Source organism: Giraffa tippelskirchi, chromosome 10 (assembly GCF_054371585.1).
Source record: "Giraffa tippelskirchi isolate mGirTip1 chromosome 10, T2T-mGirTip1v1.2.pri, whole genome shotgun sequence".
Classification (NCBI taxonomy): Eukaryota; Metazoa; Chordata; class Mammalia; order Artiodactyla; family Giraffidae; genus Giraffa; species Giraffa tippelskirchi.
Window position 1 is genome coordinate 53951032 of NC_137284.1, and position 16281 is coordinate 53967312.

A 16281-nucleotide genomic window follows, 5' to 3' on the forward strand; every position below is an offset into this window, starting at 1 on the left:
CTTTTGTAAAATCGTAGGTTTTCAGGCTATGAGTCTTCCATATTCTCAGGCCAAATCACTTCTGCCACGATCGGAAATGCACAGAGCCTTAATTTTCCATCGCTCTGTTTTTCCATGGGCCTAGGGCCTCCCTGAGAACACGCAGGGCCATAGGCAGATGCCTGACATCATCGCTTTCTGCATCCATTCGAAAGGCACTCTGTGTCCTGGCCGCACCCCAGTGCCCGGCAGAAATAGAAAGAGAAGTGAAATCCAGCTGGCAGGATCTCAGCCTTGGAACAGATAAGCAGCAAGAAGGATTTCCGGCTACGTAGTCAGAACCATGCCGTGAAGGGTGGCTACAGGGGCTGCAGACTTGAGTGGAAAACTGGATCCTTTACTCAAGCTCACAACTGTTCTATGTGAAACAGGCTTGGTCTTTCCCCTAGAAATCAGTCGTAGGATTCCTCTGCCATTTAAAGACAAACCATCAACAGCCGTGGGGTCTGAATGAGGGGCCTCCACCCACCTACCTGGCAGACACCCCTTGCCCCATGACCAACCTCTGGGCACATCTCTCTCTACAAGGTCCCTGCTCCTTGACCGGAAGGATCTGGCAGTTTGTCACTGTATCGCCGGGATCTAGGCCAATGCCTGCAAAGATTTATTCAAAAAACTATTTTTGAATAAATAAATGCAAGAACGAATTTTCTGTTGGGATGTATTGGATCTGAGAAGGAACTATTTAGGGGAACACACAGCCCCCTAGAGTCACCTCGTAACAATGAGGGCCTTCTTCATGGGCCATCTTCCTCACTGGAGGCAGGACCACTCCTGAGATGCTCACACCCCAGGCCGCACGAGCGGCAGGCTTTTGCTCTGCTATTTGTACAGAGCTCTGTGGGTTCTCACATCTCTCACCTCCTTCCTGTAACATGAGAGACAAGCAGGATCCTCTCTACAGTTTCCTACCAGCTAATAAGGAGGCTCTGTTGCCTGGACTTTCCAGTTGGTGCAGTGGTAAAGAATCTGCCTGCCAATGCAGAAGACAAGGGTTCAATCCCTGGGTTCAGAAGATCCCCTGGAGGAGGAAATGGTAACCAACTGCAGTATTCTTTCCTGGAAAATTGCATGGACAGAGGAGCCTGGCAGGCTGCAGTCCATGGGGTTGCAAAGAGTATGGGGTCACAAAGAGTTGGTTATGACTGAGCGACTGAGCATGCACGAGTATCATCCTTGGGGATAAAACAAGGGCTCACAGTGACTTTAAGGGCTCTATCCTTGAAGTTCTAGAAACTGGCTATCCATGCCAACTGAAGGACAAAGCTGGAGAGGGTGGCTAGGGTCCCTGAGCCTCCTCTGATGCAGGCTGGCTTGTTTGATCTTGAAGAAGTTACGGGTTTTATATGGTGACACTTCTTCACTTGTGAACAGAGAGCATCACAAAGCCACATGACTGCAGGACCATAGGAAAGTCAGGCCAAGGGGGGAGATGGTCTCCTGGGGAGCCAATGCCCTTCTCAAGGAGCAGCTTGGCCCTGGCAGATGGCTACCATCTGGGACTCCCCCTGTTCTCATGAAAAGCTGGCAATTGAAGTATCGTATGAACCTCTCACTTGTTAAATGTCTGCTCCAGCAACACAAATAGCTGATGTTCTGCGAGCCAAGCAGAGCACCTCCCTGGGCCAGGGCTGGTTGTCAGGCCATCAGTCTGTCCCCCCTGGCCTGATGATCTTTCAGGTCCTACCCACTGGTCAAGATCTGGAACCCACTGGAACCTTCCTCCTTGCCCTCAGGGAGCTCCTGGGGCTCAGAGCTCATGTTCTCCTTATAACTCAAGATTTCATACTTTGAAGCCCACAGATGCTCCTTTTGTTCCCTATGGCTTTGTCGCCTATAAGTGCAACATAACATACATCCACATAAACACAACCAAATTCATTCAGTGTTTACCAGGCCAGCATAAGCCTTTCCTTCTCCAGGTACCAGAAATTCTCCCAGCCACGCACAAAATGCCCCTCCATCCCCTGGGATCAGGAAGATAAGGAGGCAGGGCTGGAAGTAAATGTCCAACAGACCACGACTCAAATCCTGTCCCCCTCCCCCCACACTCATTTGTATCATTATTTTGGGGATTCCACATATAAATGATATGAATATCATATGATATTTGTATTTCTCTGTCTGACCTTCACTTAGTGTGATAATCTCTAGGTCCATGCATGTTGCTTCAAGGACCTCTTGGCATGGAGCAAATATCTTTTGAAAGGTTTGGACTGGACCAAGTGATCATGCAAATATCAAGGACATTTTGGCATAGATTGAACATCTTATGGACCAGAGTTTTTAGGAAATTTTGGATACGAACAACTGTCCTGCAGGAACTTTTATAGCACTTATTTCATATGTCCATATAAAGTACTATGTGGAACAGGTAAAAAAAAGCAGTCATTCACATTAAATTTCTCCCACCTGAGTTAGGGACACATCCGAAAGGTCTAGAGAAACCATATGGACTCTCCTTGATTTAAAAATAAAATTGTTACCACTTAAATGGCTTTAGACAGAAAGGCAGAAACTAAGAGGTCCGGAATTCATCAAATCTTACTAGGAACCAAACCAAACTCAGTGGTAGCAACAGCACACACATGAAACTGACTTCCAGAAAAGAATGTCCATTTACACAACTCAGTTCACTTTCCTTTGCAAAGGAAAACAATAATGGTATTATTTTGATTTAGGTAGCATCAGTGGAAAGAATATAAATCCTATTAGATTGAAAAACATGGAGAATTGTGTCTTTTTCCTTCTTGGCACTTTCTCATGATTGCATTACAGATCTGTTGAGATGGTGCTTTTGATTCCAAATTTCTTGTAGGTTGTTTTTCCATTAATAAACTCCTAGAAAGGAGATTTTGTAACAAGTCAGATGCTGAGGCCCCTGTAAAGGCATATAACTCAGTGGTCCCCAATCATCTTACCCGTGACTCCCTCATTCACTTATTTCCTGTCCAACTTTCCCCGTGCTTTGAAAGACAGCCTAGCAAGGAGCACGTATTAATAATTCATTTTCTCTTTTCTTCAAAGGCTTATACAATTGCCAATCAGAGCTCCTGATCTGCTATAATAACCGGTGTGAACACACAGAACTGATGTCATTCCAACAAAAGGAAAGTAAAAGTTCAGTTCTCCTAAGTGGCCTTATCTAGGGGAGTCACACATTCCATGAGATTCTATGAAACAGGGAAACAAGCTTTCACACCCCAATTCTGTCCTCACAGTCCCCTAGAAATCAGGATTCCCATGAGGTGAACAAGTTCTTCTGTTGCTCAAAATGGAATCATTTTTAATGAAAGAAGTTCAAATTTGACTTGCTGCTGGTCTGCATGGAACTTCTCAGGGGCAAATTTAAAAGTGAGGCCCTCACATGACACAAGCACCCACTGACTTAAGTAGCATGATAATTCCTAAAACGGTGCTCAGAATGGAACAGACACCGAATCACCGGGATATGAGTGGGCAGCTTCATTATGTTTTATTTATGTTTATCAGGCATTTTGTGTGCGATGCGTCCCTCTGTGCCTTTTCTATGAATTAGTTCTTCCAATCACTCTTGCTGATGCATCCTTGTCCCACCATACTCTTTACACCTCCCTGGACCCAAGCCTATGAGGTCAACTCTGATCACTAACACCTGATGTTATAAGCTGGACTGGGTCCCCTCCCAGATTCAGATGTTGAAATCCTAAACCCAAGAGCTCAGAATGTGACTGTACTTAGAGACAAGGTCTTGACAGAGGCAGTCAAGGTGAAATAAGGTCATATGAGAAGGGCCCTAATCCAGGATGAGTGGTGTCCTTATAGGAAGAGGAGATCAGGACAAGATACACACAGAGGGATGACCACGTGAGGGCACAGGAAGATAGCCATCTACACGCCCAGGAGAGAGGCCTCAGGAGAAGCCAGCCCTACCCACACCTTGATCTTGGACTTCCAGCCTTCAAGGCTGTAAAACAATAAACTTCTACTGTTGAAGCCACAGCATCTGTGGCATTTTGTTAAGCAAATGGAGCAGTGTTCATGTATAAAAAATATAAACCAAGAGACAGGCTTCCTTACTCAAAGTTGGAGACTTGTTGGTGTAAGAACAGGGTGCTAGGTATAATTTGAGAGGCAATGGAAGACATTCTAGCAGTAACTATGTTTTTATCTGGGTATACAAATGAAATTGCAAACCCCCCTGGAGGGATGAGGGTATTACTCTAAGTATTATTAGCAGCTCAATGGTATTTCATTGAAGAGTGAAGTCTTCATCTGACATCTGCCCAAGATCAACTAGGCTGGAAGGAATGAGGGTTTTAAAGGGGTAAAGAGCCTGGAGAGAAGGGAAGAGACAGACTGAAGTACAGAGAACACTGCAGAGAGTGAAAGTGAGCAGGACTCTGTGGGGCCCTCCCTAGTACAAAAACCCTTCTGTGCTTTCTATTTCTCTTTTGTAGGACAAAGATTTCAGCCTCCAAGACCTTCCCTGAGTTCCAAAGGGCAGATTCAAACATCAATAATTAGGGGCATGAGGAATGCAAAAAGAAACAGTAATGCAGATGGAGGAGGGTCCTAGTTCCTCCTGGGGCATGGACACAGACCTCTGATATATATCTTTGAATTCTTTTGCAGTAACTAAGGCACCCACCCTCCTGGACAATGGCAACTTCACGCTGAGCACAAAATCCCTGGAGCACCGCCCTGTGACCTCACTACCAACCAATCAGAGGAGGGTTACACACCTAGCAGCCTGCCTCTCAAATTTTGCCAATAAAATCTTGTCCGAAACTCCTCTCCCTCCCCGTTCTCTTTGCATTGTTGTTATTGTTGTTCAGTCACTCAGTCATGTCTAAATCTTTGTGACCCCATGGGCTGTAGCATGCCAGCCTTCCCTGTCCTTCACTGTCTCCCGGAGCTTGCTCAAACTCATGTCCATTGAGTTGGTGATGCCATCTAACCATCTCATCCTCTGTCATCCCCTTCTCCTCCTGCCTTCAACCTTTCCCAGCATCAAGATCTTTTCTAATGAGTCAGTTCTTTGCATCAGGTGGCCATAGTATTGGAGCTTCAGCTTCAGTGTCAGTCTTTCCAATGAATATTCAGGGTTGATTTCCTTTAGGATGGACTGGTTGGTTCTCCTTGCAGTTCAAGGGACTCTCAAGAGTCTTCTCCAACACCACAGTTCAAACGCCTCAGTTCTTTGGCACTCAGCCTTCTTTATGGTCCAACTCTCACATCCTTATATGACAATTGGATGCATGGCCCTGCCATAAATACACATTTATCTGCTCCAAACTCTGAGGTTTCAGTTGACTTGGCTCCAGTGTGCACCTGGCACAGTGACTGCAGACAGGCCCCCAGGACAGAGACCCACAGGAGGGCTGGGAGGAGTGATGTTCTGCCTGGGGCCACCTGCACATCACAGGCAGAAGGATCAGTTCTGTCAAGCTCCCAGTCTCCATCAGTAATCTCCTCTCTCTCAGAAAGTAGAGTACAGACTGCCAAAGTGCCTGTGTGCCTCCCAGGGAAAGCGGACCAGAACCAGCCTCCCTTTCACCTCCAACTTCACCACGGTCAGGGGTGTTTCATGCATGACCCTTGAGACCACAACCTCCACTGAACTGCATTTTTTTCAGAGAAGCCCCCAGAGCTTCAGATATAAAATGCTTTCCTTTTCTGTTTCCTGTACTATGCAACCTGCAAGCCCTGGCGGGTCTCCTGGAAGCCCAGCAGACCCAGAGCAGGCACGGGAACAAGCCTCACGGACGCACAGCTGACCCTGTGCGCTTAGTTGCTCAGTTGTGTCCGACTTTTTGCAACCCCGTGGTGGACTGTGTAGCCTGCTAGGCTCCTCTCTTCATGGGATTCTCCAGGCAAGAATACTAGAGTGGGTAACCATTCCCTTCTCCACGGGATCTTCCTGACCCAGGGACTGAACTCAGGTCTCCTGCATTGCAGGTGGATTCTTTACCACTGAGCCACCACAGCTGACCCTAAACCCTTCTAAGCTCAACCTCCCAACACCCGTGACAAAGCCCTGCATCCTTTTGGTCTTGGAAGGAAACCTACACAAAGCCAAACTAAATCAGGGAAATACCTAGAAATGTTCCTGATACTAACAGAAATGAACAAGCATGATGTATACAGTGAAATCCTTATGCAATTGTACATGTCATAGGAGCAGGAATATAGTGGAAATTTTGCAGCAGCTGCTCAACCCTCATGCATGTGTCATCGTAGCAGCTGGTAATGATTGGATGAAAGTTAAGACTGAAGTGTCACTTGAAGATGAAAGATGCACTTAATACTCTAAAAATAGCTCTATTAATATTTTGTTTCTTCCCAAGATAATCATCTCTCCAAACTCCCTTTTCTTGCTAAAATTTCCCATCTCCAGAGTGGGAAACACATTCCACTTTCATTTGTTCATTCTCATGCTTAGTCGTGTCTGACTCTTTGCGACCCTATGGACTGGAACCCTCCAAGCTCCTCTGTCCATGGGATTTCCCAGGAAAGAGTTCTGGAGTGGGTTGCCATTTCCTCCTCCAGGGGATCTTCCAGACCCAGGGATCGAACTTGAGTCTCCTGCATTGCAGGCAGATTCTTTACCAGCTGAGCCATTGGGGTAGGCACTAATTTTTGGAAACAGGAATCCAACAGGAGATTCCCCAACCAACCATATACACAGACAGTCCATGGCATCCAGCATTTAGCAATGAATAACTCAAACAGATTTGAATTCTTCCTTCTGCCTGTGATGGCTGCTCTGTGATGTTTGGGCTTCTGAGATCAAAATGTTAGTAATTCCTCAGCCCATCTCGTAGGATACATAAGAAATGATTACGTTACTACACATAGTGCAGACAATAAATACTATTAATTAAAAACTAACTCCTTGTCTTTGATGTTATAACACTTTCTGATGAACCTGAAACTCCAGAGAATTGTTTGACTACAGCCCCATTCTGGCCAACACAGAAGGGGGCTCCTTTGGGTCCCACCAGCTCCCAGGGCCAGCTTTGCTTCTGCACTTCCAGGTGGCACCCAAAACATCTGGAGAGGCATCTGCCTGGCTCTTCAGTCCTCTAGGAGAATTTTGAGGGCAGAGTTCCTAACTTCTGTTGTATGGCCAAGAACTGGTTCCTATAAAGTTCTCATCAAAGTTGTCTGGTCCTCCAAAGGGCCGAAGCCAAGAATTGTCTTCAGCATGTTTGCCTGGAGTTAGATCCTGAATGTCAGGTGGTTAGACCTCCAGAGAGCCTTAAGGAATGGCCAGCCTTACTTTACAGATGAGGGGAAGAGAGTCTTTCTACAGCACTCAGGAATTCATTCCTGAAACTCACTACCGCCTGTCACGCCACATTCTCAATCTGTAGATCTCGGAGGCTCGGTTTTAGAGACCCTGGAGGAGATTCCTCCCCATCTGCCTCCTCGCTAAGTTTTGGGGGCTGGAGGTCCCAGGACACCCTCTGCTGCCCAGGAAAACTCTGACATGCCAAGTCAACTGGCCAAGTCCAGGCAGGCCAGCGGCTGAGCCAACCCTGGGGGCCTGGAATGGCTGAACAGTGGTGTGGGTGGTCTCCCAGGGCCGCTAGTGAAGAAGCAGGGCTCTGGGGGGAGTTAACCCCTGGCCAGTACAAACACTGGGCAGTATCTCCATCCAGCGCCCCGTGGGGCTGGGCTTTTGGTTTATATAGAGCCTAGAGTATAAAAGCAGGCTTGAGGCACCGAATCTGCTTCTTACCAGCTGTGTTGCCCTGGACACCTTATTTAAATATTGTGTCTCAGTTTCCTCTTCTCCATCAACTGGAGATAACAGATCATAAGACTTTACAGCCTGGCTTGAGGTTTAACTAAGTTAGTATAGCTGAAAATGCAGCCTGGGGGTGTGACATTACTGTAGGCATTCAGGAAATAGCACTACTAATATTATGACCAGTACTCACCTAAAATAAAACCATTTTTAAAACCATAACCTGGACTTATTTTTGCCATGGACTATGTTTTGGCATCCAATCAGCAAGCATTTTGTTTTGTTTTGTTTTAATTTCTAGAACATCTGCCTGATACCCAGCACATAATCCAGGGAAATGGCTTATTTATATGAATAGTCTCCCTTAATGAAATATTAACTGAAGAATACATCCCAAACAGCAAGGTAAATTGCCCTGTGTTTGAAAACAGGGTGAACATTTCAGCAGCAACACCTTTAACTCCGGAGCAGCCAATTAAGGTTAAAAGCGCAGGCAGTACTTTTGCTTGGGCTTTGGTGCCACGGGCTTTACTCTAAGGAAACCCTTTTGGAGCAAAAGCATGTCAGCTGGGCACGTGGCTTTCAAAAATTACCTCTGCACTGAAAAAGAGAGGGGACACGGGCATAGCGCCGTCCACCTCTGAGAACCACAGGGCGCCTCTTCTCCAAAGTGGGGGCAAGGAGCCAGCTCACCCGCTCCTGGGACGTGCAAAGTCGCCCCGGCGCTGGCCTCTTACCACGAACTCCTCCAGGGTCTGGTAGGTCTTGCCCCGGAACTCGCAGTAGTTCTTCCTCTCCTTGCACTGCGGGCAGCACTGGCTGGTGTCAACGTGGATGCAGCGCGGGTGCAGCCGCGGGCACTCGGGCTGTGCACATAGCGGTCCCTCCTCGGTGCACAGGCACGGGCAGGCCGAGGGCCCCGGAGCAAACTTCTCCCCGATTGCGTACACGAAGCCGCTCTCGTCCACGCAGCCCTTGCCCCGGTAATCCGGGTACGCGTACTCCTCCGGCGGCTCGGGCGTGGGCTCCGACTCCGGACCCGCCACGTCCTGGGCGGCGGCGGCCGGGGGCTCTTCGTGCGGGGTGTCCCCGCGGGGCCGCCCCTGTAGGTCCCCGGCCCCGGCGCCCCCGCCCTGGGCGGCCCAGGCCTGCTTCTGCCTGCTCCACGCCTCCCGGCCGGCCAGCCCGCGGCCGCTCTTGCCCTTCCAGTCCCGGCCGCCGCCGCCGCCCTCGTCCCTCGCCGGACGCCCGAGCTCGCTCACCCGCCCCGGGCCGTCCCGAGACGCGTGCTCGCGCTTCTCCTGGCCCGGCCGCTCCGGTGCCTGGGCCAGCTTCTCCAGCGGGATCCTCGGGCTGCACAGGGCCACCATCAGGCAGCAGGTGAGCAGGAGGGAACTGGACAGCGCGCCAACTGCCATCGCAGTGGAGCTGGGCATTCCCTACCGCGTCCCGGCGGGCGGGCGGGCGGGGAGCGCGGCCGAGGGGCGAGTCGCATTCACAGCCCGGGGGCGCGCCGCCGCCAGCCAGGAGCCGCCGTCCCTGCGGAGAGAACAGCAGCAGAGCTGAGCCCCGCGGCCCGCGCGCGCCCGGCCCCCGCCGGGCCCCGAGCCACCCGACCCCGAGGCTCCCTAGATGGACTCGCCGGACCACGAGGGCAGGGGGTGCATTCCCGGCGCCCGGGCGCCGCCGGGGGTCCTACAGATCCCAGACTGCGGGCCTGGACACGGAGGCGAGTCCCAGAAAAACACCGACCCGCAGTGTGCCCACTGCCGTCGTCGTTATTAGCGGGTGGTGGAGCGGTGGGGATGCAGCGAGCTGGGCCCGCGCCCCCTGCAAGGCTCGGATGGAGCCACATAACTCCAGCACCTGGCGCCCCTCTTCAGGTCCGGCCACACTTCCCCAAAGGTCGCGCGGTGGAGAATTCCGCAGTGGAGTGGACGGTGAAGACTGTGCAGAAAAGTAAGAGGGAAACCCTTCCTCGCTTGCCTGAGGGCGTTTGGGGAAGACAGGAGGGAAGGAAGGGAAGAAAGCTTGCAGGGCCCGGTGATTCATCTGAACAACTTTTCAAACGCCGCCAGTGCCAGCGCAGACGCCCCTTCCCCGCCCTCCAGCTCAGACCCGGCTGGCGGGGGAAGAAGGTCCCCGACTCTCCCCCAGCCCACCCCCAGTTCCCGGCTGCGGGTCGAGGATTCCGCAGGCATCTTTCTCTTCCTCCGCCAGCCACCGGACAGCGGCTCAGCGACTCCGAGCGCAGACCAGTGACCCCCCGTGTCAGCCGCAGCGCTCAGTCTCTTAATTTCTTTGACTCTGGAGAGGATTGTGACGGTGGAGCAGGAGGGCCCGGCAGATTGAAGGTGTGCGGTGGAGGAGGCTGGAGATGCAGGGCGGGGCGAACGCCCCTCAGTCTCCCCGTCTCCGAAAACCTCTCTGGTTCCCAAACTTTCTGCGGCCCAAAGGGGCCGACAGAACCCTAGACTAGACGCTGCAGGGTACTGGCCACCCAGCCTCTCTCCACCTAGCCGTCCAACTCCTCAAATCTGTGCGCCCCGGAGTGGCTTCCTCCGCCTCCCCACCCTCTTCCAGTAGGCAGGGTTCGTCTGTGCCCTCTGCTCATTTCCAGTCTCAGCCCGGTGGACCTCAGCCTGGGCGATCACCCATATTTACAAACTTGGGGTCTGGGGGTGGGGGGACACCTCCTGAGCAGCTGGGAGGCGGAAGAGCGCCCGGGGCGCGGACACCCAACATGCATCCTCATCCCCTAGGGCGGGCCCCCAGCCTACATACATGAGCGCAGGGCGCCGGCTGGACGCCGGGCTCGCGGCGGGCTCAGGGGCAGCAGCGGCGGGCACGGACCCTGGGCGCCGGCGCCCATCCTCCGGCCGGCGAGGGCCGGGAGCGGAGCGCACGGCGGAGAGCTCAGCCCCACCTGCGCGCGCTCCGCCCGGCGCGTGCACTCGGCTAGGGCGTCTCCGCGGTATGGCTCGTCGCGCCGGCGGCCGGGAGCCGTGGCCCCAACTCGCGTCAGTTTCTGCGCCGCCTTCCGCCGCTCATCCTCCGATCTGGTCCCAGCGTCTCCGCAACGAATCGCGCCCAGGGGCGCCCCAACTCGTTCTTGCTCTTCTTGGGCAGGCGCGGAGAGCTCCCCGGACCAGGCAGCCGGGAGGCTGGGGTGTCTGCGGCACGTAGGAGGCAGAGGAAACTCCCGGAGCGCGGCGGGCGGGCGACCGGCCCCGAGGCCAGAGTGGGAGCCCTCGCTCCCGTCTCCCTTGCCGCAGCCGCCTCCTGCCCTGCGCGCTCCCTGCCCCTCCTCTGCGGCCGGGGTTTGGGAGGCGTCGCCCTGGCGGCCGGCGCTACCCAGGGGTTGGAAGACCTCCGCCCCGCCGCCCCCCTCGCGGCGGAGACCCACCTGTCAGTCTCCCGCGCAGCCGCCTCCCCACCTCCGCAGCCGGCTGCCATCCTCCAGCCTTGTCATTCACCCTCCGCTGGACCTTCCATCTGGGCTTTTTCCTCTCCTTTATACTTCCCTTTAATTCCTTCCTTCCTAATTGGCCCCCTCTGGCTTTCCCCCCCGCGGACAGCCTGGTCTTGCGACTGTTGAAAAACCAGAACCAAACTGTGTTCTGTTTGGAATTCGAAGGCCGTGTTAGCTTAGCTTAGCAGCTTATGGGGAGGTTTTTTTTTTTTTTTTTTCTTTTCTCTTTACATTCAGAAACCCAGAGGTATAGGCATGTAAGAGTTAGAAACCCATAACAGTCCGTGCAGTGTACTTTCAGACTCTCTGCCCATCTCTCTTCTCCTCTACTCCCCAGCCCCACCCGGTCCCTCTGGCTCCCCTTTCCTGGGTGACAGACTCCTGTCACCGAATAGAAACATCTGCCAGGTTAACTTCGCTGGAATGCTGAGCTGTCCAGCAGAAGCCTGTGTGGTTCAGACTTGTTTTTACTCTTTGATCTTGCTCAATGAACATGCTACTTTTCTTGGATAGGAAAAGGAAGGAGAAAAGGAAACTGTTCAAATTAACCCCTAAAATGAAATTTTTGTAGAGATGTCTATTCCCAGGCAGTGGTTCTTACTGTGTCATCTTAAAATCACTAACAATACTCAGATGTATAAACACACAACCTTTATTCTACAAGGTCAGGCCTTGGCCTGGGAATGGGTGTTTGAGAGCAACTGCTTTCGTCCTCCACAGGAGATGTAGCTGGATCCCTGGGTTGGGAAGATCCCCTGGAGGAGGAAATCACAACCCACTCCAGTATTCTTGCCTGGAGAATCCCATGGACAGAGGAGCCTGGTGGGCTACACAGTCCGTCGAGTCCCAAAGCATTGGATATGCCTGAGCAACTAAGCACGCAAAGCGCCCACCTCTTGATAGTGAGCACACCATTTGAATGAACTGCAGAAAGGCCCTCTCCCGGCCCCAGAAAGACTGGGCCAAAGAAATTTCTCCTGATTCACCAAACGAACCTCCCACCACTGCAGCCACCCAATTATTTCACATCATGTTTGTTTTTGTTTTAACAGCAAGGACTCTCAGATGGTTACATTGGCATAACCCCTAGTAGATGTGACTAAGAAGAATACAATTTTAACGGTATGTGCGAAAGATTCTACTTGTAGCTAACAAGTTGGTTGGGGGTCCGATGGAGGGAATCACGAAGCCTCTTCTGATCTCACCTCGGTCACAGAGTCCTTAAATCAGCAAGCCTTTGTGCCTCCATGTGTGGGCACAGTGGAGAGCTGTGGTGATCCATGGTGGCCCCTCAAAGCGAAAGTGAAAGTGAAATCGCTCAGTCGTGTCCAACTCTTTGTGACCCCATGGATTGTAGCCTACCAGGCTCCTCTGTCCATGGGATTTTCCAGGCAAGAGTACTGGAGTGGGGTGCCATTTCCTTCTCCAGGGGATCTTCCTGACCCAGGGATCGAACCCTGGTCTCCTGCAGTGCAGGCAGACACTTTACCGTCTGAGCCACCAGGGAAGCCCGTCCCCTCAAAGGGGCCTGACAAAATGAGGGATTAATTATACTGCCCAGTGTCCCAACACTACTTTATGGCAGATAACTCTCAGAGATGCTGTTATAGGACAGATGAGACGAGGGGAGAAGCAGTTTTAGAAGGATTTCTGTCCTTAGTGGAGATCAATGTCCATGCCACCTTGATTAGCTGAGAAATTCAAGGAAATATCCAGGAAATAAAGGAGAATCTGATCCCCTTTTTTTCTCTCTCTTTCTTTCTTCCTTTCTCCTCCCTCCCCCTTCCTCCTTCCCTCTCTCTTCCTCCCTCTTTTTCTTCCTTCCTTTCATCCTTTCTCTTATCTAAGTTCTTCTCAGGTTGCAGAGTAGGAGGGAGCAGCAGAAAGATTTCTGGCTGTGGAGTAAGATGACAAGGTCTCATCAGGTCCCACTAGGGGCAGTTTTGTGACCTCAGACAATTCACCTGCTGTCTCAGGGTCACCATTTCTTGTCTTTAAAAGAAAGATGAAAAAAAAGCATCTCTGAGTAGGTAGCAACCCCAAAGAGCTCTGGGACCATGGCATGTTTCTGCCCCCCTGACCTGTGTAACTGACTTTATTAGTCTTAAACCAACCAACAGAAATCCTGAGTCTGTGAGTCTGTCCACAGCCCCTGGGCCTATCCTGAGCAGCAGGCAAGGCAGATGGGTTCCAGGCCAAGTTCAGAGTTGCCGCGTCCTCAGCGTTTCTGTCCCCTGATATATATAACTCATTTACTTTCCTTTTCATCAAGGCTTGTTTCTGTCTCTGTCACAGGCCTTGTAGCAGCAGACTGTGTCTTACTTCTGGGGTGTCTGCACACACCTTTGAAAAGGTGATTTATTAAACTAGGGGCTCTTGCTGGACTTGATTCATCTTCTCGTGCTTTCAACCCAGGAAGCAGATGAGGAGGGAGGGGTAGGAAAAGCTGGGAGAACTGTGCTTATGACTCACACAATCCTGGGCATGTTCACAGCTGTCTCATTCATTTCAGGCAGCATGCCTGGTGTAAGGGACACCATTACTGCTCGCCATTTTGCCAGTGGGGAGCCATATCTCAAGGAAGTTGTGAGTTGGCTAAGGTCCCAACTCACAGGGCAGAAGCCAGGTGACACTGGAACCTCAGACTCTAACTCCAGGGCTTCTGGGCCAGCACCACAGCTGCCTAGGTGGTGCTCTGTCTGTGACTTAACTGTCCACGTTGCGGGGGTACTCCTCAACTTCCCAATCCAGCCAATCCCTCGTGACTTTGCATCCCGGGTCCGACTTTCCTGAGAGCACACAGTGGCAGAGGGGATGGGAGGGATCAGAGCGGGCTATGTGCCCTGTGGTCAGTTTCAGGGACATCCCAGTGGTCACATGTGTAGATCAGGCCAAACTAACCTACCCTAGGGGCTCAGTCTGTTTCTGCTGAGGAATCAGGGACAGAGTGATACCTGCCTAACTGAAGGAAGGTAACTCCTTCGAGGAAAGAATTAGACCAGATGCACTGGAATGGAAGTGTATCAGGAGATAAAGTGGCAAGTGATGTCATGAAGCTTGGGTCTGCTCCCAACTCCCCTAGAGGGATGAGACAGGGTCGTTTGCGGGACTCGAGGGTGAAGAGGTGGTGTCTGTGGCTTGAGAGTTGGAAAGAGACTATGGGATGAGGTTACGTGCATACGTGCCAGTCACTGCAGTTGAGTCCTACTTTTTCCTATGCTATGGACTGTAGCCCGCTAGCTCCTCTGTCTGTGGGATTCTCCAGGCAAGAATACTGGAGTGGGTTGCCATGCCCTCCTCCAGGGGGTCTTCCCCACCCAGGGATGGAACCCTCATCTCTTATAACTCCTTCATTGGCAAGTGGGTTCTTTACCGCCAGTGCACATGGGAAGCCCATGGGATGAGGTTAGGACAGACAAATAAACAGCCATGGTACAGAGGGTCTGATGGAGACTAGAAAGTGGATGCCTAGGGATCTAGCATCTTGTGCATTTTCTCCACAAGCAAAGAGCTGATTGGGATGCAGGAAGAGCTTCTCCAGAGGCGACCATGGATAGGAGGGTGCTGCCAGCACTACCAGCCCTACTGGGAGGGGATGCAGAGTCATTTCTGTGGGAAGGAGAACCTTCTGGAAACTCCTGTTCCAGTAAAGACGGGGCAGAAAATGCAGAGCTTCGAGCCTCTCACTACATTCTGCTGGCTCCTGCCGGCTCCTGCCTGTCTGGGCCCAACACCTAAGGGTTGCCTTTATTTAGTTCACACCTTTGCTAAAGTTGAATTTATCCTGAATTCTGGTCTTGGGCCAGGGAAAAGCCATACAATCTCCAGCTTTCCAAGTTGGTGGGACTGAAAGCCACCTGCACCTGAAATCAGGGGCAGCCGTCGTCTGTGCTCAGGCAGGAGGCCTATCACTAACTCAACCTAGCAAAGGAGAGAAGCCCCCTTGGACACTCAGATGCCTTTTTATAGTTGTGCCCGGAGCAAGCCTGGCCGTTAAGGGAGCCACCAGTTAAAGTTCAGCTCTGGATCAGGCTACACAGGCCACAGCTCCATCCCATTCAGCCTCTGATCCACAGCCAGAGTGGAGAGTTACTGCTCCCCGGCCAGCCTGCTGCACAGGCGGCCTGATGACCCCACACCTCGGGGACTCATCCCTCCTGCTGTTCTGCCCAAAGTCAGCAGCATCTGCTCAGATAATCGAATGGATGACTTACAGGCATTCTTCTGAGATCAGTGGCAAAGCATGTTTCTTGAAAGGAGGTGGCTGGGGATCCATTTCAAATACACTGTGAAGACCTGCACTGCATTTACAACCCAGACCCCCCAGACCACAGGCACACGGACCCATATAGAAGTTTCCGAAACAGTCCTAATGGAACCAGGGCCCCTCAGAATTGATTGGCCTGAGAAGGACTAAATGGGGTCGTGGGCTTCTGCTGGCACAGGCAGTGCTCTCCGAGGAAGGGCCTGGGTGGAATAGAGGTGAAAAGCCTCAAGCGCCACTCTGTAAGGTTTTCCTCCTCCTTTTGGACAGTTCCGAAGGAGGCAGCCTGTCAGATGCTGGACGCCATGCCATTCTTGGCAGGGTTTTCCTTGCAGTTGATGAAGGGGGTCTGGGGTCCACTCTGGAGCACTTCTGAGATGGGGTGTGTTTTCTCATGAATGTATCTTTGGCTCCTGGTCTTCCCAGGAGTCAGGCACCAGACTGGGCCTTGGCACAGCCAGAGATCTAACTCTGTTTATACTCTGCTTCTAGGTCCCCCAGAGTGGGATGAGAGCCCAGCACAACAGGGAGCAGAAGACCTAAATAGACATTTCTCCAAAGAAGACATACAAGTGGCCAAGGGGCATGTGAAAACATGTTCAACAGTGCCATAATTGTTACAGAAATGTAAATAAAAGCTATGGGCTATCATAACACTCCAGTCAGAATGGCCATCATCAAAAAATCCACAAATAATAAGTGCTGGAGAGGGTGTGGAGAAAAAGGTACCTCCTATGCTGTTTGTGGGAATGAAAATTGGTGCACCACATT

The 16281-nt window shown here is 51.7% G+C and overlaps 1 protein-coding gene across 1 annotated transcript in view; it reads right to left on the bottom strand.

Annotated features, from left to right (window-relative positions):
• VWC2 (von Willebrand factor C domain containing 2) overlaps nt 1-9210 on the bottom strand; it is a 123612-nt gene extending 114402 nt beyond the window's left edge. The window contains exon 1 of the mRNA XM_081537455.1: nt 8512-9210. Within this exon, the coding sequence (XP_081393581.1) occupies nt 8512-9210 (699 nt within the window). The remainder of the gene's footprint in view (nt 1-8511) is intronic.
• Between the last annotated feature and the right edge of the window lie 7071 nt (nt 9211-16281).